The 24,330-nt window shown below is 49.9% G+C and overlaps 1 protein-coding gene across 1 annotated transcript in view; it reads right to left on the reverse strand.

Moving 5' to 3' along the window:
- FLT4 (fms related receptor tyrosine kinase 4) overlaps nucleotides 1-24,330 on the reverse strand; it is a 57,666-nt gene that overhangs the window by 4,974 nt on the left and 28,362 nt on the right. Inside the window, exons 4-29 of the mRNA XM_066329140.1 lie at nucleotides 21,361-21,473; nucleotides 20,344-20,506; nucleotides 19,957-20,096; nucleotides 19,100-19,268; nucleotides 18,395-18,512; nucleotides 17,654-17,805; nucleotides 16,832-16,994; nucleotides 14,962-15,106; nucleotides 12,310-12,418; nucleotides 10,864-11,223; nucleotides 10,469-10,615; nucleotides 9,687-9,818; nucleotides 9,301-9,407; nucleotides 8,861-8,996; nucleotides 7,958-8,062; nucleotides 6,455-6,568; nucleotides 6,145-6,233; nucleotides 5,763-5,910; nucleotides 5,112-5,206; nucleotides 4,616-4,738; nucleotides 4,130-4,241; nucleotides 3,632-3,731; nucleotides 3,042-3,147; nucleotides 1,971-2,110; nucleotides 1,252-1,372; nucleotides 389-474 (exon numbers count right to left, since the gene is read on the reverse strand). Of these exons, the coding sequence (XP_066185237.1) occupies nucleotides 389-474; nucleotides 1,252-1,372; nucleotides 1,971-2,110; nucleotides 3,042-3,147; nucleotides 3,632-3,731; nucleotides 4,130-4,241; nucleotides 4,616-4,738; nucleotides 5,112-5,206; nucleotides 5,763-5,910; nucleotides 6,145-6,233; nucleotides 6,455-6,568; nucleotides 7,958-8,062; nucleotides 8,861-8,996; nucleotides 9,301-9,407; nucleotides 9,687-9,818; nucleotides 10,469-10,615; nucleotides 10,864-11,223; nucleotides 12,310-12,418; nucleotides 14,962-15,106; nucleotides 16,832-16,994; nucleotides 17,654-17,805; nucleotides 18,395-18,512; nucleotides 19,100-19,268; nucleotides 19,957-20,096; nucleotides 20,344-20,506; nucleotides 21,361-21,473 (3,493 nt within the window). The remainder of the gene's footprint in view (nucleotides 1-388; nucleotides 475-1,251; nucleotides 1,373-1,970; nucleotides 2,111-3,041; nucleotides 3,148-3,631; nucleotides 3,732-4,129; nucleotides 4,242-4,615; nucleotides 4,739-5,111; nucleotides 5,207-5,762; nucleotides 5,911-6,144; nucleotides 6,234-6,454; nucleotides 6,569-7,957; nucleotides 8,063-8,860; nucleotides 8,997-9,300; nucleotides 9,408-9,686; nucleotides 9,819-10,468; nucleotides 10,616-10,863; nucleotides 11,224-12,309; nucleotides 12,419-14,961; nucleotides 15,107-16,831; nucleotides 16,995-17,653; nucleotides 17,806-18,394; nucleotides 18,513-19,099; nucleotides 19,269-19,956; nucleotides 20,097-20,343; nucleotides 20,507-21,360; nucleotides 21,474-24,330) is intronic.

Genomic DNA, 24,330 nt, shown 5'->3' on the forward strand with positions numbered 1-24,330 from the left:
GGGTCAGAGCTGAGGGAGGAAGGTGGCAGTCACATAGTTTCCGCCCATCCCATCTGCTGCTACTTGAGCAAGCCCTGATACATTTAACTAGAAAATGTCAGTAAGCATTAACAGTCTCATTAACAACATCACTTCACTGTGCGTCATTATCTTAACAGGCACATTCTCATTGATGGGCACAGTTTGTATTTTTAAACCCTAGAAAACAGCAGGCTTGTCTGTTCTTCCTGTGTTTTGCCTCTCATAAAGGAGTACATGGACTTATTTGGCTCAGGGCCCACAGCTGAAATCTCCAAGCAGTGCAGCCTTGGGGAGATACCAGGAGCTCCCTCCTAGTCTCACTGCATTTGGCAGCAGGGAGGCTTCAGTGGCTAGACTTAAGGAGTACCTGAATCCACCTTCTTTTCTGTGTCGGTTTTCTATCCTCTCAAATTCCTCAGATGCCAGAACCATCCCACTGTCTGTCTGATTGTCCTGGAAGGAAGCAACAGGAGTTATCAGTAACATCCCTGTCGACTGATCAGAGTGGGAAGGAAGGAGAAATCATTCAGGAGATGAGATTGTGTGTATGTTTGATGGGGAAGAAGGGGTAGGAGCACTTTACCAGCAGGCTCCATAGTTTTGCTGAATCTGATTTTCTTAGGTACCTTCTTAAAAGCAGCACCTTAGAAAGATAAGATTTGTGTGCTTAGTTCAGTGCCATTTTTGGGGAATAAAAAAAGAGTGCTCCCTGGCTGGAAGATGTATTACTATCAAATCTGTGAGAGGTGATATTTTCCTCTGAGACTAAAGGAATGACTTTAGTTCTGCTGCTAGAAGAGATACCAGTACCAGTCCAGTTGGGAGAGACCTGGAGGGTCCCTAATGCACACTGCCATGTGGATCAAGATACAGGAGCTGCAGATAAACACTCTGGGTTTCACCTAGGGTTTACCTAGTCCTGGCAGGATTTCAGTGTGCTTAACCAGGCTGTGTTCACAGATTTGAGAGGGTGAAGAGCAAGCTCTTCTCTGAGGTCCTTTATAGTCTCCCTGTTTGCGTATCTAACCTCCCTGTTTCCCACCAAGGCAGTGCTGGAGAGAAACCCCAGTATGCCAGATGAAGAAATGAATATGCATAGGACTGGATGGACCGAACAGGAATGACACAGACAGACTGACATAAGATAGGAGTGATCTTTCTTCCACAGTCTTAACAGTAAGGTGTCAGAAAAGACTGCCCCCTGCTCAAATCCACTCAGGTGCTACTCACCGGGTGTGCCTTGTACATTGTGTGTGTCATGGGAAACTCTTCAAATGTCTTTATTCTGGATGGACACCTGATCTGATTTCCTCCCGTCAAACAACCAGGGAATGAGACACAGTTGTAGTATCTGCCAACAGAAGTATACAGTATTCAGTAAAGGCAAGAGTCAATGTCCTGAATGAACAGGACCTGAACTCAACCTCCTCACTGTGCAACTAAAATATGGAGAGAGGAGGATGACCCAAAAGGTGGATTTGGAGAGGGTAATGGGTTAACTTTAGACCTCTTAACCCCGCACTGCTTCTGCAGTGGAGACTAGACTGACTGAATCAGGGCCCAATAAGCTCTCCACGTGGGATAAGCAGAAAATGTCATATAGATCCCAGGCATCACTTTATCATGGTTTACTAAAGAGGAGAGGCCTGGGACTAATTGTTCAGGTCAGTTAGGAACAGATAGGATGAAGCTCCTTACATGGTACTCTGGCAGCATAGCTGGAGGAGAAGAAGGAATGTGATAGTCTTACAAATCAGCACTTCCTCATGAGCAAAATGAAGTAATTTTGCTTTTACAAGCTGGAAGCTATTGCCTAAATGTTTGGATCACACCTTATCACCTGGGATTTTCCAAATATCTGAGTTCTCCCCATATCCCTCAGGCTCCCTTACAGGTCAGGCCGCTTGCTGCCTGCTGGGCTCTCTCTGCCCTTTTCAGAGGAGATTCACCTTGCTGCTAGGCTGTGGCAGCGTATCCTCATGTCAAAGTCCTCTTCATCTGAGTTTTGCTGGGCAGAGGAAGGCACCTGGGAGAAACCATCATCTTCTGAGCTGTGAGAGTCGTTCAGCGGGATGTAATCTTTCCCTTCCTGGTAGGAAGAACAGTGAATAGCCTTACAAGAAGGGGAGGACTTTTCCACAGGAAAAGGCTCCACAGGCAGAAGCTGTCAGAGCTGGGAAGGAAAATTTCTAGTTTATAAATTTTATTTCTCTAGGAGAAAATATCTGGCTGGAGATTTCTGTGACCTTTATGTTAAGTAGCTGTGAGTGATGCATGGAGGTGTGTGTGAGCAGGAAAACAACTGCCCATAATAATCCCATAATTCTCCAGTTTACATGGACAGAGTACTGTGCTCCAGGGCAATGTCATTTGTGGCTTAGTCATGCCTGTGCTGGGAACCCGTGCTGAAAGGTTAAAGTCAGGAACATCAGGTTCAGACAGTACTCAAGCATTTAGCTATCATTTTCTGAAAGGGAATATCAAGAAAAAGTTAAAATCAGAGCTGCACGCTCATCACAGTTAAATGTCCTGGTGAGTTACCACATGAAAGTGATTAGTAATACTTTCAAAGAAATCTGTATTACTGACTGCTGTAATGTAACAGTTGTTTGCTTCACATGGCCCTGACATTTCAGTCTGAGGACAGAGTTTCAGAAACCCTGGTCAAGTCCTGGTTTTCATTATGTAGGCATGTGGGAGGCAGAACTGCCAGGGCCTTGACTCAGCTGAAGAATTTAAAATAATCATCTGGGGATTAGGAGGGAAGTACGAATGACGACTGAGAGGGCTCCTGCCCTGCAAGGAACAGAGTTTTATGAGGATGCAGCTAGAAGGCTGTTGCAGAAATGACTTATCCAACAGCTCTGGGAAATAGACCTCTGACCCAGGAATATCTGTTATTGGTGGCCTACCCAAATGTATTGCATTGACTATGGAGTCAGCTGAGGACACAGTGAGGGAGCTGGTGATCACAGAAGAAAGAGCTGCCTAGAGCAGAACAGGGACAGAGAGGTTTTCACCTGCTGGACATTTTCCTGAAGAAGGTTCCCCAGTATCTCCACAAGGTCGGAGAAAGTTGGTCTCTCCTTGGGATCACCGTGCCAGCAGCTCAGCATTATACGGTAGCTGCCAAGAAGAGATGTTTGTTTAACACCACAGAAATCCCTTCCTGCCCCACTCCATAACTCCCACCCACATGGTGCCCACTGAGACAGACAGTTCCTGCACTGTGAAAGAAACCTTGGCTCCCCCAGCACACTGACCAGGTGAACTTACTGGCAGGGAGCTGGTTTGTTAACCACTTATTATAACTGGGAACAAGGAACTATTCAGATCCCTCTGATACCCCTCAGAGCAGGAAAGCACAGTGCTCACACCCATCCCAGCAGGAGCATGCAAGGACACCTAGAGAATTCTGATCAGAACCCATCTGCCTTGCACTCCAGGCAATGGTCTAGAGTGAAGGATGTGTTGGCTCATCCCCTACCCTGGCTAAAGGTCTGCATCCCACAGAGAGGCCTGTTCTCTGTGTTGGGATCTGGTAGGTTCTGCCCTCTCACTGGAGCCTCTGCTCTAACCAGTGCTAGAATCCTTGAGGTTTCTGACTTACATTTCTGCTGTGGCATACTCTGGGGCTCTCATCCTGGTACCATCTTTGAGCCTCTGGCAGAATTCCTCATTGATCTGGACTCCAGGATATGGAGATGCCCCTAAAGAAGGTTCAGAGAAGGGTGGGAACATGAAATGTGCCATCAGAAACCTTTCCATGTGACATCAGAAGTCCTTTAGAGACCACTGTTTTGAGACTGCCCTTCATCCCAGAACACTGAGAGATGTGGTCACTACTCATACACAGCCCAATCCCTGGTGCTGCCTGAGTCAGGCTTCTCTGCCTCAGTGGGCTGGAGGCCACCTCTGCATGCCTGTGTCCCCATCACACTGTTCATGGGTGGATATGGCCTCCATATTTTTTTTACCTATATCGATGTTGCTTCCCATCAGTCCTTAAATGTGCTTCAGAATGTCTGTCCTGCACAGACTCACCCACAAACTGCTACGTGGGTAGAGGTGTCTCCCTCAGCAGCACAAGACCCTCATTAGCACTCACCTAGTGAGAAGATTTCCCAGAGAAGGACCCCAAAAGACCAGACATCACTTTGGGTAGTGTAGACCTTGTCGAAGATGCTTTCTGGAGCCATCCACTTTAGTGGGAGACGGGCCTGCAGGAGAGAAGCAAGGCACAAATGTTCAGATGGGAACATATCCCAGGACAGCCCTTTATGTAGCAAAGGGATGAAATGAATGAAAGGAAATCAGATCCAGTAGCCCTCCTCCTCTCTCCATGGAGGAATTGGTTAGGTCAGAGAGAGGGGCAGACACACTGAAAGGGGGATGAAAGAGTACAAGGAAGAGTAAGTTAATGACAGGCTGAGGGGCAGAAGAAAGGAGACAAAGGTCTGCTGGTGGAGGAGGACAGGACGTGTCATTGGTCCAATGGCTTCTGGTCCTAGCCATGCAACTAATTCCACTCCTGCTTTTTCATCTTTTCATCAAGGGGCCTAATCTGTGAAGGGTTTAAGAAAATGGCACTTACACTGCCTTTCCTGACATAGTCGGGGTCCTTGTAGATGTCCCTGGCCAGGCCAAAGTCACAGATCTTTACCACGTTGTTTTCTGACAGCAGGATATTGCGAGCCGCCAGGTCTCTGTGGATGCACTGAGGGCACACAAAGAGGAAGGGGCAAAATAAGAGGGAGGGAAACGACAATCAGAATGTGTACATCACCTCCATCCCCCCATAAGCCTGGTGTACATCACCTCCATTCCCCCATAACCCTGAGCTGTAATGGGGGAATGGTGGAAATGGGAAGAAGTTAAAGATAAAAGTTTCAAAATGGGATGGTTAAGGAGAGGTTGAAATGCAAGAGAACTGATTTCCCAGCTTTGTGTACACACATCTGTCTCAGATTTTCAGGAGTGTGAGGCATATCACTGAATCTCTCTGGGTGTCATCTGAAAGGTGGCTGTAGTCAGATCTCTAATCAGGCATGCACAAAAGGTAAGGTGAGCAAAGGAAAGGCTGAACTCACCTTTCGAGATGCCAGGAATTCCATACCACGTGCTACCTGGAAGCTGTAGCAGATGAGGTCTTCCATTGTCAAGGGACTTTGCCACAAGTCATCCACTGTTCAGAAGTAACAGAAAATTATTAGACAATTGGCCTTCTGTTGTCCTCTTTGTCTCTCTCTGGGACTGCAGGATACAGCCAGTTTCTCACTAAAATACAGTTAGTGCTCAGTCCTAACTGGAGTAATCAGCTCCCCTCCAAGATTTTCTGCTCAGGTGGCAGAAGGTACAAGGCAGAAATCTCCTCAAGTGTGAGGAGAGAGTCCAGCCTCCAGCACATGTCAGTGTAACAGTTGTGGGAAACAGGACTGGAAGGGGCTTTGAATGTCAGCTCATTATTTCTGTCCTAGGGAGGACTCAACAAAATCCCATTCAGTTCTCCTTTCTTCCGGCTAAAATACCCAAAGGGATTTAATTTTCCCTTTTGGGTTTCTGGTGTCTATTACAATAGACAACAGATGATATAATAGCCCTGCTCAGGGAATTGCCATGCCACAGTTCCAAGGCTGGGTCCCCACTCTCCACTGATACTCCCTGCCCATTCCCCAAGCTAGCCAAGTCTGGCATAGTTTTGGTGTCCAGGTGAGGAGCTGGTGCCCAGGCTGGAGTGTTACCTTCCTGGATGGGCAGTGCCGTGCGGCTTTTGTGCATCAGGAAGCGGTGGAAGATGGCGCTGTCACTGGTCCCAGAGCGGCTCCTCCTGTCAGCTCTCACTGCCTCCACGATGGACTGCACCTGAATACGCAGCCTGGGAGACTTCTCCTGGCAAGAGACCAAACCAAAACCCTCAGCAGACAACACACATTGTAACCCTTGCACCCATGAGCTGCACAGTCTCTTCCTCTTCTTAAACTGTAATTCTGACCTGGAAGCCTCTACCATTGCAGAAAGAAGGGCAGAGGGTACCATTGTCACATTGTCAGATCATGTATTAGGCTGCATGTCTTCCTTCCCTAGACATGGGACAGGTCTCTAGGGGCAAAGGAAGCTACTCACCCTGTAAGGACTAAATCCTTCCCTCTTGGTCCGCAGGTAGTTGGAGAGGTTTCCATACTTGCAGAACTCAACAATAACCATGAGTGGACCTGGTAAGAAGAGATTAAAGGTTAGGGCAAGAGGTAAGGGCTTGAGTAGGTCAGAATTTGCCTGTGTTATGTGCAGCCCTGCTGAGCTGTGACATCTGCCCTAAGTGCACTTAATAACTTCCCCACAGGTCCCTGTGATCACACATGTGGACAGCAGAAAGACACAGGGGACAAGCTCTGATTTTTGGGACAGGCACAGCCTGCTGCCCTGGGATATTTACCATTTGGTTTGGTACAGGCACCCAGCAAATTCACCACGTTGAGGTGATTCCCGATGTGAATGAGGATCTTCAGCTCTGACATCAGTGCCTTGTGCTCACTTGCAGTAGCTCCCTCTGGAAACACACAGACCATGTCATGACATCTCCTCACAGCTTTTCACTCCCCCTCACCACCCTTCTCTAGCAGCATGTTAATGTGAATCTTGCTGAGGAGGCTGTGACCTCAAAGCCTCGGTACATTTTGTTATTGCATGTTCCCACATGAAATGTTAAGCCTTGTCTGGAGATCCCAGGATCTCTGCTGTAACACGTAGAGTGCTCTCTGTCAGTGCAGGGACCCAGAACAAAGGACAACACAATCTGTGCCCAACAGATTTCTCTTTATGATAGCCATGCAGTGAAAAACATCACTTGAAACTTTCACTGGGATGCACTTGTTTGAATCTTTGCCCTTTTGGCCTCCAAACAGAGATAACAAGCCATGAAACAATTCGAAAGAAAATTAGGTACAAAAGACATCTGATTCTTTTTATCACAATTGAAGATAGGAGCTGTCTCAAGTCAAATCCAGATATCTTTTGATGATTCCTCTTCAATAGCAAACATAGTGTCATGCTCCTGCCATCTGTCTGTACTGCATCTTCTCTCAAGCTTCCAATTCGCATCAATTCTTGACCCTCTGTTTTACCCCCAGGGTGTGTTCTCTGGTTTTGTGTGCCTTTTTCATACTTCTCAGACTCCTCATATGCATTTTGTCTTACTTGAGAGTTTGTAAATTTAGCCTAAGAGACAGAAGTATCCTCTTGAGCTGCAGCTGATGGGACAGGTGAGAGCCTTGCCTCAAAAAATTGTAAAGCAGCCTTGCACACCAGGCTCCCGTCTGCTGTGTAGATGATCTGTACACTTACAACAGTAAATACTGTTCAGATGAGCCATGACACAATTTCCATGTACAGGCTACTTCTGGCCAGAGACTGCCTCAGTGTTCTGTTTGGTGCCAAATTACAGAATAATGTTTTGGATGCCTGTTTGAAAGCATGGCTATAAAAGTTTAACATCTCACTCTGGATAAACCAGGCTTTGGGTACAATTTAGCCCTCAGAGCTGGATAAGAGCTGCAACCTGCTTCCTTATGCAGCTCTGGATCTGGGCCATAAACACAAAATACAAGCACATTTGGAAGAAGGCAATTGGGAGCAACACTTCCTTCAGTGACATGCCAAAGATGGGCTCTGGATTATTGTTCATCCTTTGAGACAGATTTCATTCTTTGCCTTTGCAGACAGCTAAATTCCCTTGAAAACTGAGTTCTCCAAGTCCTTGCTGCCTGTTCTGCCACTTCAGCCTCTCAGTGCAGCTGAATGGAGCCAAAGAGGATCAACTGTGTTGAGGCCAAGAAGCCATTAATTAAAAGACAGGCATTTACAGGGTGAATGTTCCCTGGCAGGTGCCTCATTAATTGCTTCTATACACATTGCATATTTTGCTTCACTGTTCACATACCTTTCAGCATTTTGACTGCTACAGTCTCACAGCTGTTACTTTTATTGATCCCAAATGCTGATGCTTCCACCACCTTCCCAAAGGCACCATGACCCAGGACTTTACCTATGGACAAGGAGAGTAAGTGTGAAGAAAGGCAGGTGCAGAAAAAGCAGAATAAAATGAAGGAAAACAAAAATCCAAACAGGAAATCATGGGGAGAAGAAAGAAAAAGCATCATAAAGGAAAAGGAAGGAGTGGAACATGTACCCTTTCAGGTGGCTGCTTGCTGTGTCGGTGAGAATAAGAGAAAGGATGATGGGAGGAACTGAGATAGAGCTGGCATGGACAAAGCAGAGGAAGGAAATGGCCATGCAGAAGTGAGGGGCTGCTTGTTGCCCTCGAGCAACAAGTTGTTGTGTATGGGAAAGGTAAACGATTTCTTGCAGCACAGCAGCCAGGACTAATGTCACTGCTCTGTGCCTCAAAGGTAGTCTGCTGCCCTTTAAACTCTGCCAGACAGAGGGAAGAGGCTGCAGGTAGGTGTCTCAGCATGAAAACAGTAATGGATGCAATCCTGATCCTGAACTCAGGGTACCTGCTGTGAACTGGGCTGTTCTGTCCAGACTCCCACATGGAAAATATGGGGATGTGTTTTAAACCATGCCCCAGGGGTCTTCTGTTTTCAGTAATACCTGTGTGAATACACTAAGGAAGTCTGGGCTTACAGTTGGCTCAGACCTGTCTACAGTCAGACCTAAAGAGATTTCCCAGGCACTGCTGGGCTTTAGGGACAGCCTGGGGAAGAGGATGGGAAGCCTGAGGCAGAGAGAAAGCCTTAAATATGCAGAGGTGTGTTAAGAAATCTGAAGAGCGAGTTTGAAGGGCTGTAGCGTGCAGTGGGAGGGAGGTGGTCTGGCTCACCTAAGCGCAGGCGGTCTCGTGGGAACTCCCACTTGCTGGAATCATAGGGCAGGTACTCGCACTGCTCCTCCAAGGGCACCTCGCCAGGGTCCATGATGATGGACAGGTAGCCTGTCTTGATGTCTGCGTGCGCCGGCTGCAGGAACCAGCCAACACCAGGGGTGAGGAGGTGCCCTCCCTGCCCTGGGTGCTGACTCCCAGATGGGATTTGGATTCATTGCCTGCCTTGACCTGCTACCCCCTCAAGCAAAGGCCATTCCCCATCACCTCCTTTACCACAGCCCTTACTCGCCCTGTCCTCGTCAATGAGAGGACTGGAAGCATCACTCAGTGACCTCCTTTTAGCAGGTGCTGCCATGCAGCCCCACATCACAGCACTGGTGTCGCCCCAAGCCCTGATATGCCATCCCCCTCGGCCTGAGGCAGTCACAGTCACGTACCCTTTTGATGTTGCAGAAGATGAGAATAAGTAAGATCCAGAAGAAAACAGCAATAACTCCAGTCCCAATCAGGATGACAATCTCCACATTGGTCCTGTCATCAGAGCCTATGGGATGGGAGGGAAATCATAGCTTCAGAGATTACCATTCCATGCTCCAACTCAGCCATTCCTTATGGCCTGCATCAAGATGTGGGGTGACTGGAGACTTGTCTGCCTGAGCTAAACATGCTCTGGACAACAGATCCTCCTGTGAGAGCACCATGCCACCAGCAAGGCCAAGAGGCTTTCACTGCCTTCCACTGTCACAGGGAAGATGCATGGGAGCTTGGCCATAAGTCCTATTTCACCCCTTCACATCCCCAGGGAGGTTGTGGCTGCTGGTACCTTCCACAGAGACGCTGGCTGAGGAGTTCACACAGCCCTTAGCGTTGCAGACGCTGCACAGGTAGAGCCCAGCATCCTCCTCCCTCACTCTCTGAATGCTCAGCCTCTGGTTGAAGTCTGCCAGGTCAATCCCTGTAAGGCACAGAAGGTTGTGGTGGTCACTCACAGGGAGGAAAGACAAGTACACTGGACTCAGGCTCAAAATAAGGCTTGTGGTTTTTGGCTGATTCATTTTAGATGGCAGAATGACACCGCACCAGCTGGTAGAGGCTCTTCTCTTGATGGCCCCAGAAATACCCTGGAGGGGCCTTCCCCAGGCAGTGTATGGAGGGTACAAATCCCTCACTGAACATGCTGAATAGGGACAGTGCCCAGGCAGTCCAGCTGGTGTGTCAAGTTCTGCTTCAGCTTCAGAACCTGTTCCTTTCCCTCTGCAATATGCCTGGATCCTCTGGATGTTCCTTCCATGAGATCTGGGTCAGTCTCTGCATAATCAGAGATGCCAGGCACTAGGCTGAGAGTAAGAACATGAATGATTTCTCTCTCTCTCTGTTCTCCAGCTGAATGTGCACAAGCACATACAGTGTTGAGCCAGGCCCTAGGGCAAAGACTTGGCCAGTGAGACTGCATCAAATTAGAACAGAATGTGATTAAAACCAGGGTCTGGCTGATTCAGAGAACGGGTGCCTTTATCTGGGCACAGCAACTCCCAGAAACCAGCAGTGTTCAGCTCTCCAGCTACTGGACACACTGCCCTGTGACACGCCCCCAGCCCACTGTACCTGACACTTCTTCCACCAGTTTCTCGTCTTTGTACCAGCTGATTTCAGGAACGTGGTTGCCGTCCACCTTACAGCGCATCTCTATGGAGTCGCTGACGTTCACCCAAATGTCTGTCAGGTTCTGCTTGAGGCGGGGGATCTCCAGGGCTGGAGGAGCAGCACAAAGAGGAGGAGGGGAAAACGGGAAACTGATTGATCAAAAGAATATCTGTGCTCCTGGGGGGCTTTGGGTCTCTGACCCCTGATGAAGGGTGTCTTGAGAACCCAGGTGCCCTGCCTTTGCCACTTGAGTTTAGCTTGCTTGTGTGGCTTCCCCTGGGGATGGACTGGGAAGCTGATGGCAGCAAGAGCACCAGCTCTCCTGTGTCACTCCCGCCAGCCCTGTGGACCCTCACCCTGCACAGAGATGTATTTCTTGTGGCAGTGTTTCTCCCGTGTCTTCCTGTTCTGCACCTCACACACATAATCTCCCTCCTCATCCAGGGAGATGTTTGGGATGGTGAGCAGCAAGGTCGCATCGTTGGAGTTGGGCTGGAAGCGCAGCTCCCCCTGCATCTTGGTGGCATAGTGGTGGACGTTCTTACAGTCCAGCACGAGGGGGTTGCCCTCCTCATCGTGGAGCTTGGAGAGGTTCAGCCGATACCACTGCAGGTTCTCGTAGGTGTAGTTGTCTGCATTGCAGCTCAGCTGTAGGTCCTGCCCTTCTATGGGCTCTTCTGAGGGCTGGGACTCAATCTCAAACCCATCTGGAATGGCTTTCAGGAAGGAAATGAACATGTGAATGAGTTTTTATGGTTGAGCCACCAGACACAATGAAATTCTCTTCTTGGGCTCAGCTGTCAGAGATCTGCCTGTCGTCAGCCAGGGTAAAGGAAACCACTGTAGACCGGAATGGTGACATGCAAACTGCTGGCAACCACAACTTAAGCCCAGCAAGTGCTATGGTATATGCTCAAGTCCCAAGGTGAAATTAAGACGAGGATCACAAATGAAACAAGTCAGAGAGCTCTGAATTAGGCAGGTACTCCTCCCAGCCCAGCTGCAGCATTCTGCTTTGCACACATGCCCACTTTCACTTGTGCAGGCAGTGACACAGCAGGATGGACAACTACACAGAGAGCATTACTGAAGCAGTGACTGAAGATGTTCATCTGGCTTCATAAGATCTGGTGGCTCTGATAGCACAGATACTGCCACAGTGGCCATGAGCCCAGCCTCCTGGGCTGGGAATTTTATTATGGAATTCTCATTCCACAGGATAAGCTTTTGCTGTGCTCTTACTGGGCTCCCTCTCTTAGCAGGCAGGGACAGTCTCCCGCCAGGACAGGGTACCACTGGCAGGAGGCTCATACAGTCTCCTGTGGGCCATGACTCCAGCCCACACCGCTGGGCTCTGGTTCCTACAAACTCAGCCCCCTCCCTTCACCAAAATCCCGTGGGAATCGCTGCCGAGGGCTGGGGCCAGCGGCTCCTGGCCTGGGACAGGGTCGGGCGGTGCCACTAGAGGATGCTCTTGGACCAGACACAACCCCAGTCCAGGGAGCTGCCTGGGCCTGAGCCAGTGGGATGTCCCCAGCCCAAGACCTGCCCAGGACCCAGACACAAGGCAGTGCTGGCTCATTCCGAGGTCTGCCTTCCAAACTCTGCCTGTGCTATCTGCTGCCAGGGCTTCAGGCATTTGCCACCCAGCAGAGCTCTGGGTTAGCCCTGCTTTCCTGCTGGCTTTCCAGTCGCAGTTGAAAATCCTAACTGTGAATGGCAGGACTTGACAACTCTAGGGACCTGCCTGTTCAAGCAGAGAGCTTGGCTGGTGCAGGTGGGGGGGATTTTACAGTACTCACTGGTCACGTAGAAGTAGATCAGTCGCTCATCTCGACCCACTTTATTAGAGGCAATACACTTGTACATGGCTGAGACATTGGCCTCCTGGATGGCCAGTTTGCTGACTGTCTGATGGGGGAAGAGAACATAAGGAAGAGTTAGGAAGAGCAACAGGGAAAAGAAGTAGGATCACTGCTGCTCTCTGGCAGGGTAGCAAAGCCTGGGAAAGGGTTATGCAAAAACAGACCCTTATTCTACAGCTTTTTGTGTATTTTAAGTTTTATCCATTGGCTCTACCAATAATAACATGATTTTATTCCCAATCTCTGTATCTTTTTGTGGAGCCCAGTCAGCATAGATGCCTCTCCATGGGAGCAAACTTCTTGTTAAGTCCCTCAGGTCACAATGGGGACAGTGCTCAGCAAGGGGGACAGTAACATGATGCAGGGCTGAGGGGATGGTTAAACTCCTGCCAAGCTTTATTTATAAGAGTGGGAAAAAAAGGGAAAGAACACAAGGGCTTTGATTCCTTGAGCCCTCTGCAGTTAGGTGAATACTTAGTGTCCCACAGGGATCAGTGGAATTTATGGATACTTATAGACTGAAAGCACTCCTTTTATTCATGAGGAGAAATCAAACCTGTGAAGACATCCCAGCTCTCATCCCTTCAGGAAGAGCTGTCATCCTTCTTTGAATTCCAAATGTAGATAGACACGGTCCTAAAAGCTTCCTTCTCTCTCTCTCCAACAAGACATGATTAAGACTGGGCAAACAGCCAGGCTGCCATCCTGGGAGCATGGACCCAGGGGATGCTGCCTCCAAATAAGACAGGAAAAGCAGCTGGGGAATAAGGCTGCTTTCCTCCTCCTCCTCCTGGCTCACACAGCACATGTGTGAGCTACCAACTGTGTTACAAGCACTCCCCTTAGAGGAGACTTGCAGTTTGAGGCTCCAGTTTAAATGACAAGTTAAACACATGCAGAAGTCCCTTTAATGAGATGGTGTGTAAAATGCAAAATTAACGTGTTCCTACAGGAAGATTTCTTTGCCTTTACATCCCATAGACTTTAGGCAGCATTTCCGTTCTGAGGGGCAATGCATTGAGGTTGTGTTAACCAGAAGGAACAGTCATTCATTCAGTGCATACTCAACACAGCTGAAGTGACTTTATTAGTGGTACTTTTGTGCATTGCCTTTTCCGTTTCTTGGGGTTATTCATACAACCAGAGTGACCCTATTGCTGGCACTTTTGTGTGCTGCCTTTCCTGTTTCTTGGGGATTTTCCTTTTAATCTGTGGTGTTATGTTTGAGTTGGGGTTTCTTGATCTGACGTCATCCTGCTGCCTGCAGGGCATGGCTGTGCACTGTGCATCCTGTGGGTCATTCTGGCCTTTACAGATGGATTAAAAACCAGGAGGATGGTAAGACAAGACAGGCAGAAAGGACAGGAGAGAGAGAGAGAAAGCAGATTTTAGGATGTAGCGTCCCACTGTAAATGGAAGAGCTCTTTTCTCCCAAAGCTCTAGCACATCTGTGGGGATGCATAACCTGAGTTGAAGCTCCAGGACAGTTACAACCAAACAGATGGAATGAGAAAGACACAGCTGAGGAACAGGAGAAAGAAAATGGGGAAAATAGGAAAAGATCAAAAAGGACCAATGTAAGTATCACATCTGTAGTGGGACACAAGGGCTTCTCACCCAGGAGCTTCCACCACCTCTGCTTGCATCCCTGGGGAACATCAATTCCTCACTCTCCCTTCATGTGCTCTGGGAGGAGAAGTCATCTGCCCTTGCCAGCCTTTTGGCAGAGTGATGAACTCCCGGCCAGGCCAGGGGCTGGGAAGTGCCTTTAGAGGTGTGTAGGAAAACAGGAAGTGACTTTCGGAAACAGGGGCCCATTTGTTTGTTCTGCATCCCTCTGTGAGCGGCTGGTGCCCGACACCAGTGGGGACAGGAACCTTGTCATGGTGCAGACCTGACACTCATGGCTGCCCAGGAAACAGGCAGCAAGCAGGTCACACACTGCAACACTGCAACGAGAGAGATGTTCCTTCCAGAGAGGAAATGCTCTGCTGGAGAAGTGGCTTTGTGGAGCACACATTGCTCCCACTCACAAAGATGCAGTGGATGGATGCCAGCTTCTCCAAACCACCCTCACCGCACCAGGATGGGGACAGCTGGATGAAATGCCCCACCAGACACATGGACCTTCCCAAGGCCAGAGATTTCCTAGTCAGTTTGTGACTCCTGCTCTCCTGCCCAGGATGCTCTGCAGGGTTTGGTTCTCACAGCTCATGCAAAATGCTCAGAAATGGCCGTGGAAGCCCCCATAGCACCTGTCCCATGTCTTCCCTGGCTGCATGCCCTGTGTTCAATAACAATCCATTGCAAATCCTCCTGTGCAGCCAGGCCCAGTGAGAACCTATCTAGTCACAGGGTAATTTCTCAAAGATGGCAGCTCTTCCTCACCCTGCGACTGCCTGGTACTGTGGAGCCCCCAGGGCTGAGAACTGCCACTGATGGTTTACTTTAGAAGCAGAGGTGTGAAGCCCTCCCCAAATCTATCTCTGTCAGCCCCCTTTCCAGGCCACTTTTCCTGGCTGGTTGCAAAAGAGTCTTGTGCCCGTCTCTGGCTCCCTGTCCAAGGATGGGTTTGGAATACAGCCTCACCTTGTTCCGCCCCTCCACGAACTCCACCCAGGTGTCAATGCTCTCGATGGGGTTCACAGCGTCTTGCCGGGACACATCTTTCCAGTCCTTGCACTCGGGCATCCGGTCCCGCTGGTGGCGCCTTGCTGCCCGGTGCCTGCTATTGCTAAGCCAGCAGCCAGGGACGAGCAAGGGAAAGAGGAGACAGACAGAGAGAAGGTTAGCTGAGAAAAAGGGCAGGAAAAGCAACTTTGTGTCAGAGAACTGTCCTGTCCTATAACTCTGCGAAATTTCCCGGCTCTTTCAGTTACACAGTTCTGATGTGCTTTATAAGGGTGCCTTGGAACCACCAATGCGGCAAAAATTTTTAGATGTGAATACAGGTGTCCTGAGCAATGTCTTCACCCACAGGCCTGGGGCTTCATCTTTCCTTGCTAGGGGTGGAGAAAGGCACTGGTGAAGTTGATTTACATGTGCCTAGGGCTACTCTTGATGTAATTTTGCTCAGCACCAAGGCCTTAAAGCCCTGATGGGACTGAGAGTCAGAGGTGTCACTGACTGGCAGGTGCTGGCCTGGAGAGCAGATGGTGCAACACTCCAGGGCTCAGCTTCAGGGGTGCTCTTGCTGCCCTCAATTCAGCAGAAGCTGAGAGAGAGACCTCCCAAGTAGAGGTGCCACTGGTGCCTCACAGGGGAATCATGCCTCTCCTCAGGCTGAGACAGATGGGTGGGAAGAAGTGCCCAAATCTGTCAGGTACCTGGGATGCTGCAGCCTGAAGAATGCTTTTGAAATGTGGGTTGGGGTGGAAGATGGGAGGGTCTGCCCAAAAATGTGGTTTGGAACGGAGAGGCTTTGGGTAACAGGGAAGCAGAGGGAAGCTAAGGGTCCAGGAGCTGTAGCAAAGGTGTGTGCTGGCAGTGTGGGGCAGGCCACTTGGCAGGGCAAACACATTGGTGAGCTGTGTAAAAAACAGGAAGCTAGAAAGAAGCCTCCTGCATCCTCTGGAGCTGTGCTAGGCAGAAATATGGTGGCCTTGTGAGACAGTGCTCATAATTCATGGGCCCCTCTACTTCCTGACAGGGCCACAGTGCACTTGCATGCAATGGAAAACTCTCTGGCGTCCCGGGCTTGGCAAAAGCCTGCACAGGGCTGTGGGACCTGGCTTCCTCCAGGCACCCTGATGTCCTCCACCCTGACTACTTTGGCTACAACTCCCCAGCATCCCTTTTCCTTCTTCAGTGAGGCTGTCCTTAAAAATGTCACTGCAGCCCTGCCTGATGCTGCCTCAGCTTCCCAAGGCACAGGCAGTGGGCATGCACTCTTCCTGCCTACCTATTGCCCTGCTGGCAAATCATCCCAGCAGCTGGCAGAGATCTGGCACTTCTCCAGGATTTAGCAATTCTTTCCCACAAGCAGCAGCTGCCTATGAGCACTTTTGCTTCCATAATTACCCCAAAGACAAAGGACAGAAAAGCCACAGGGACATTAGGAATGATGTGAGCCCCAGCTGCTGTCTTGGGGTCTCATCAAGGGGCTGTCACAATTTCTCCTGCAATCTGCCTCAGTTTCCCCATTAGCACAGTGATCAGTGGTTTCATTGCAGGTGCTGCGAGGTGTGGCTGGGCCATGGACATCCACTGACAGAGGAAGGTGGCTGAGGATGCAGAAGATGCTGTGGAAGCTGTTGGTGTCTGGGATCAGCCAGCCTGGATAAAACTCCCACACGGACAAGAAGTGTCTCCATTCTGCCTTCCCACAAGGTGACATGTTGTGGGTGGCAGAACAAAAGCCAGGCAGGGTTGGCTGAGGGCACAGCCATGGTCACAAGAAGCCCATAACACCACCATGTTGGCCTGACAAGACACAAGTGTTGGAAGAAATGGCACTTACAGGCTGCGTCGGGAGAACATCCGACAGGGCATCCATGGCCTCCACTGCCACTGGATCACCTCTGGTGCTGGGATGCCATAGACAGTGCAGGTGAGGGCCTGGGGGCTTCTCTTTGAGTAGATGCTTGGGGAAGAGGCTTCCTTCTCATGGATGCGTGGAGGAACTGCAAGGATCAGAGTGACATTGTGAGCAGCTGCAGACCCAGTCACTGCACCCCCAGGCCTGGCACAGCCCTCCCCAGGCCCATGTATACACAGCCTGGGCACTACAGCCCTCTGGCTCTCAGGACAACTCAGGAACAGCGGGTCATACTTAAGAGGATTCAAGTGACATTGTTTCTCCTTCCTCTGGTGAGTGGAACTGTCTGGATGCTGCAGGGCTCAAAGCACAGGGCCACAGAGCCTGCTGGAGACACATCTCCAGGCAGCAGTGCTCCTCCAACACTTTTTTAGCTGGCATCTGCTTCCTGCATGACTGGGACCAGTTTCTGCTGTGGGAAAATTCCATAGGGGCTTCCCACCCAGAGGAACTACTCTACATCAAGACTTCATCTGTGTGGCAGCTGCCCTGCTCTCAAGTCCACATCAGTCAGGGTCACCCTCAGCAGCATCCCCAACTGCAGTAGGGAAGTGGCCCCTGAGCAATGACATATTCTGTCCGAAGTGAGGGAGCCAGGAATAAAATTGTGCCATGGGGGAGGAAGAGGTGATGTAGGTACCAACTGCTTGAGGACAGCAATGAGGACTTGGTCTTGGAGCAGCCCAAAGGCTGGGGCCATGGGCTCAGCACTGTCCCCCAGCTCCAGCCCCAGTCCCCCCTTACCATTGACAATTAACTGGAGGCTAATTTGCTTCTCCAGCCCCGCCAGCCTGTTCCGCAGAACCAGCGTGTATGTCCCAGCGTGCTGCTCCGACACATCCTTGATCTGCATTGAAGATTGAGATTGCTTGGGAATTAGCTTTCCATCCTTGTACCTGCGGGGAGGCAGAGAGAAAATGCAGCCATGGGGAGGAAGTGTCCCACTGGCAGCTGGGCAAAGGGCTTGCTGGTCCCCACAAAAGTGCAGTCAGGGTGCCCCTTGCGAGCACTGGGGACTTCTCTGGAAAGACCCCTGGGCCTTCCCTGGACCCAAGTTATGGGTCTGCACATTGTGTTATATGGATGTGTGTGGGGCTGGGGGTGTTGTAGCTCTGCCCTGAGCAGTGAGTGGTGCAAAGCTCCCATCTCCAGTCAGCTCTGATGGAAGTGCAGCATGATGAGGTGCACAATCCATCCCACTACCTTGTTCCTCAGGGTGGCTGTGATTGCCACAGCAGAGGGACAAGAGAGACAGCTCCTGTGAGAACTCCATTTGGCCCCTTCCAGATAGTGCAAAGCTGCCAAACCAGGCTGTGCAGCTGAGCCAGGACATGGGAGAAATGACCCCCATGGGTGTAAAAAAGTGACATTTAGGACAATCTTGGTGACAGAGTGACTTAGCAAGGAAGCCATGCTATGCTTCCCCATTTGGCAGAGAAAAGGAGGAGAGGAGAAGGTGGCTCAAGCTAAGAAAGGTTAAGTTACCACTGGAAGTCTGGTGGGGGGTAAGCCACGACTTTCACTGGCAGCTTCACAGCTTCATCTCCTGCAGTGGCTTCTATCACTGGGCCCTTCCTCCACTCCACCGTGATGAAGGGCTTTTCTGCAAGGAAAAAAGGGACCATGGAGGAGAACTCAAAGAGACAGGGTGTCACAAAGCTCTGCTGCTCTCCACAGGGCCCAACAGCAAGGACCAAGGACAGGCAGGGTGTCATGACAGTGCAGCTGAGATCCTGGCAGCTGAAGAGCTGCTTCTGTCTCCCTCTTGGGAGCCATTGGGGATGCAGGAAGGCTGGGCTGCCCTGTGACTTTCTGCTGCCAAGAAATAGTCACCCACAGCAGATGGTGCCTTGTACACCTGCAGCTGGTGCCCCTCAGGCCAACCATGCCACGGGGGCACTGCATTTGCCACAGGGCTGCAAGATACATGTGTCCTGCCATTCCACCGCATTTGGGCCAGTTTGGTGTTGGCATCTCTCTCCCTCCCTTTTGGGACCCTGCTGAATGTGACTCTGCTCCCAGCATGGTGTTGGGATGCAGGAGGGCTGAGGGGCTGAAGGAGAGCTGGGTTTCACTAAAGCAGAGTGGATGGAGGAGGTTCAGGAGCCACTCTGCCCAAGCAGTCTGGGATTGCCTCTGCTGCAGCTGGGCTCTGGCTGTGGCTCTGCAGGGCACTGGCAGGCACCATACCGTGCACAATGACATCAGTGCTCTCCTCCAGCATCTGGGCACCATTGGTGGCAGTGCATGTGTACTTCCCCAGGTCCTGCTTGCTGACGTTGTGGAGGGTCAGGATACTGGAGAGCTCCGTGTGTGTCTGCACAGACCGGCGCTCGGAGTCAATCACTGCTCGCTGTGTCTGTGGGAGATGACACAGAGAAGAGGATGAAAGACAGCAATGGGATGGGGCTGTGTGGATGGGTTCTTCACAGCTGTGATTCCTGATGCTCAGTGCTTGCCTCTACCTGGACAGGTTTCCGCACAACTGACTGCTATCCTCAGGGATGGAAGGGCACATGTTCTGTGTACTTACTGCCTGGGACTAGGGTCAGATGCTTTTCTCTTGTATCCCAGGAACCAGGCTGGGAGCCCCATGAGCTGAGTGATGTTCTCAAGGGACTCCCCTGTCTCACCATTCAAAAAAGCCAGAGGATACAAGACGGGGAAAACACAGTGGGAAAGGGACCACCTCACAGGCTCTTGGTAACAAGGGCTCTATGATTAGAATAGCTCCTTTTAACTCAATCATGTTTGCTCTGGATTTGCACTGGTCAAAGTGAAGCCAGTGGTTTCCCATGAACGCCAGAACAGTAATATCTTGGCAAGGAGGGAGCTTTCTGCCAGGAAAAGGGTCTTCCTTCTGTCTGCCTTCTGCTGCAGGAGAAAAAATGGAAAAACACTCTGACCAAGATGTCCAGAGCACAGCATGGTTAGGGTTATGAAGCAGAGCCCTGCCAATGATGTGGAGAGGAACAGTGAAGGGTCATGAGGGGCTGACTCAGAGGGAAACAGTTCAGTGCATGGGGAGCTGCTCTGTTTGCTGGTACCTGTTTGCCAGGGTAAGTCCACTGGAAGCCAACACCAGAGTTGAACTCAGCCCACACTGTGCAGTTCAAGACCAGCTTCTCTCCTACTAGCAGCTCCATGGCTTTCTTGGGATACAGCTGGATATCATACAGCTCACTCCCTGATGCAGAAGAGGGAAGGAAAAGACATTTCTGATCTAGTAACTCTTTGACTCAGACTGTGCAGTTACAGGAGGTTTGAGAATGACCTCCTGCTCCATGGTGTATCTCTGTCTGACACACAGTAGAAGAGATATAAGCACCATGCAGAGTCTGTGTAGCTGGAGAGGACCGTAACAATCCCATAAACTACACTGATGGACTTCAGAGCCACCCAAACTACTCCCCTGAACCTTCCCAAATATTCACCTGCTATATGGATGATGAAGAAATTGGATTTGAAGACCTTCTTGTCAATTACAGTCTCACAGTGGACATACAATAAGTCCCTGATCAAGTGTGTTGGTACCTGCATTCCCTTCTTGTTGTCCCAGAAAGTGCTTTTCCCGTCAGGGTGGATGAAGAAATTTTGCTGGAAAAATCAACATTTTGCCGAGTGAAATCAGAAGGTAACAACATTCCCAGTCCACCCCTCCCATGGTTTATGCTGGCTAACACATCCCTTTTGTGGAAAGAAATGATGCAGCATCACACTATGCTGGCCTCCTGCCCTCTCCCCTCAAGGGTTTGCCATCTAGGAATCGTGGCCTCCCCTCTACCCCGAGTAGCCACATCCTGCAGCATGAGCCTCCCCATTTGCAGAATGGGCCAGAGACTTCCAGGAATGGAAATTTCTAGAGATAGCTAAGGAAACTGATGCTGATGTCCCAAACATCAGCCCCACCGGGATGAGTGCTGACCTTGGGTAGTGTTCTTCCCGGGCAAGGGAATGGCCCCAGGCCCCCAGAATGTCCCTGGAGGCCTTTGTACAATAGTAACACTCATCCTGGAAGGATGTATTTGCATTAAAAAAAAAAAAAAAAAAAAAAAAAAAAAAGCAACCGATAAGAGAGATGTTTTCACTCTTGAGCCCCAGGGCTGCAGCCTCCTGCCTTGTGGGGATCCCAACCACCTAGAGGTGTGTAGATCACAGGTTCGAGGCAAACAGGGAATGCTGTGGGGAAATGGGTTTAAAACAAAATCTTGTTTTGTTTCATAGAGCTCCAGGGAAGAGAAGCAAGGTTGGCAGGAAACCCGTGGGGTTTGCCCAAGGGAACTGGACAACACAGCTTCAACCAGCAAATAAAACGAGGAAGCCAGTGGCTTGTACTTTCCATGGAAAATGTATCCCATGCATTTTCCTTTCCTGGCAGTGCCTGTCATGCTTCCACTCAGGCAATTACAAATGCAGAACAAATGCAATACATCTCAGTCCAGAGCTCTCACCGAGGTCAGTGTGACGTTAAGATCTGGGATGGACACGAGGCATGGTACCCAAGTGTTCTCCTTCTTGCTGATGAGGAGGGTCTCTGGCTTATTGATAAATGGCTGTTCAAAATCTGTGGAAAAGATACAAGGAGAACAACTACTAACAAAGAAGAAAAAAAACTGGGAAAAGGCAACAACCAGTAGAAAAGGAGGTTTTCTGAATTTCCTTAACATAGCACAAGCTTCAGAGGGGGAGTGGTGTTGAGCTGCTCAGCCCCATCTGCCACATGTGACAGTCCGAGGAGACACCTGGAGCTCGGGAATGCAAAGGCAGCCGGCTCCTCCGCACCAAACACGGCACTCGTGTGACATTTGGGCAGCGCGGGAAATGACCTCCCCTTTCCTGGAGCTCTCACGGCCTCTGCCTGAGCCTGACCCTTTGTGAAAGCAGTGCGTGGTGTCCTGGGCTCGGCGCCTGCCCAGCTGGTGGCTGTGTCCCCGAGCAGGGCTGGCGCGGGGCTGCGCTGCCCTGGTGCAGCGGCCGGCAGCGCGACCTTCCCGGGCGAGGAAGTGATCCGCAGCGCAATGGTATGCAGATGTCATCCTGCAGCCATCCCGGCCGGCAGATAAACACATGAGCTGAGCTTTCCAGGGCTGCCACCCCACTGCCGCCCGGTTGCTGCAAGCACAAATATTGACAGGAAGAAAACCAACCAAAAATAATCATTTTGAAATGACTTAGCAAGGCCAGGGAAGTTACACTAAACTCTGTGCAGAGCCAGTGTAGAATCAGCAGTGACCTAGGCTGACTAAACGGGATTTGGAAGACCAAATTGGAATAGACAAAGAATTGTGAGGCTGCTTGGTGGCCTCAGTGACAGATGATTTATTCTGTGCTATCAGCCCCTGCCTGCCCTTTTCCACAGGGTTTTATGCCTCATGGGATGCTCTGAATAGAGACTGGTTCCTAGTGTCTCAAAGGCATGGTGTTGCCAGCATCTCCGCTCTGTAAATGTTCATCCAGCACATGGTCATTATTGGCTTTATTAATGGAAATTGTCCCTGAGTGAAGGGGGCTTTATAAGGGGGTGATGGGTCTCCATCTGGGAGACTCTGGGCTGCCTCAGAGTCCCTGCTAGGGGAGATTTTACAGCTTTTGGTACACTGGAATCAGACTAAATGATCCCAGTGGCCTACATTTAGTTTTATTCACCTGTGTTTCAGCTAAACCATTGATTTCAAGAGAGTGTAGCATGAGGACATCCATTTGTCCAGCCTGACATTCTTTCCCTCTGATACCCAACCTCTAAAGAGACCCGTCTAAAGGGACACGTTGAAGATGAATTTGGACATTATCCTCACTTGGGGATTCTGTTGTTCAAATCACATTTGGCCCAACCCAATCCAACCCAGTGCTCCCACAGTTAAGTGCATAAACCTTTAAATTTTGATCTATAAAGCTGCTGCTCCAGTGATAGTCATGCTGCAAAGGCCTCTCCTCTGTGGAGCACTTATTCTACAGTGTAAGTGAAAAAACCCACACCCAAGAAACCATACTGGTCAGCTCTTAGGAACACATGGATTGCCCAGGGAGTTCTTATCTTTATTTCCTGGGGTTTTTTTGCTGCCACAGGATTGCTGGCATCTGAAATCACAGATTTGTTTCCTAGTGTGAACATGTTCCTCATTCCTCTCCCGAACCCAGGGCATGTGGAGAAGGAGGAGCTCTACAACTGTCAGAGGTGAGAGACTATGAGGTCCCCTTCAAGCTCAGATGGCAGCCAAGAACTGATTTACTGGGCTGGTCCTGCTGTCAATGAGCTTGTGATTCATGCACTAACTCCCCTCTCTGACAACATCACAAATTTCCTTAAGACTGCCTTAATGGGCTGCATGGGAATAATTTAGAATCTTCTTCATTAATACATGCTAAGCTTTATGAGATGTGGGCTGTACATAGCCTATCCTACCCTGATGAGGCATTCTATGTCTATAGTGCTGTCTGTAGTTGTAATAAAATACACACCTAACCAGACACATGGGAAGGAGACACATGCGTGGAGAGTTCATTTAAGAGCTGAACTGGAGGTAAAATACAGAAGAACCCATTTTTCCAGGCAAGCACAGATATTTTGTTCCTGACAATTTCACCAAGCTCTTAACATGAGAAATGAGCTTGATGGATAAACCTGTGGTCTGATCATCTTGTCTCCAAACATCCCCAACACTTACATCAGCCCTTCCAAGCTCTCCAGGGACAGTCTCACACTGCAGCCCAGTTCAGCAGGAACAGTCTTTATCTGAATGTTCTGCAATGGTTGTGCTTACTATATGCATAGGTTTTCCTGACATGTCCCTTCTCCTGCCTCAAAGCCTGTCCTGTCTGGAAAGGCAGATTCTAAGGTCTTCTAGATGCTTGAAAACCATAAGAGGGGACAGCCTGATGGGACCAAGTATGAACATGTGCTGTGTAGCCATGTGCACAGCAGGGCTGTGAGCTGTTGGCAGGATCTGTTGCACATACACCATTCACAGGCACTGTGAGTCCCATGGGCCCTGACAGTGTGGGATTTATTGCCCCTAACCTGCACCATGTGCACTCTCTGGTGAACAGGAAAGGAGCTCCTGCGCTGCAGAGAGACTGGAAGTGAGAGAAGGTGGATCAAGCGGCAAAGTGACATTCGCTGGATCACAAAGAATATCAGTTCTTGCAAAAGCACTCTCTGCTTATGGGGTTGTACTTATTTTCAGTGTATCTAAGAAGCTCTCTGCCTCCATCCTGATACAACCCTCTAGAGTGCCTGAACAGCCCTGTCCAACTCACAGATGTCTGAAATCCAGGCAGGCTCTGTCCTGCTTTAGGGTGTGCAGCATACCCCACGGAAAGAGGAAGCAATTGCCCAAACAGACTTCAATTCCTCTCTAACAGCTGCCCAGCTTTTGTGATTTGCCCTGCATTTTTCTCTGCATAGTTGCAGAGGCAAAATT

This window comes from Sylvia atricapilla, chromosome 14, assembly GCF_009819655.1.
Source record: "Sylvia atricapilla isolate bSylAtr1 chromosome 14, bSylAtr1.pri, whole genome shotgun sequence".
Classification (NCBI taxonomy): domain Eukaryota; kingdom Metazoa; phylum Chordata; class Aves; order Passeriformes; family Sylviidae; genus Sylvia; species Sylvia atricapilla.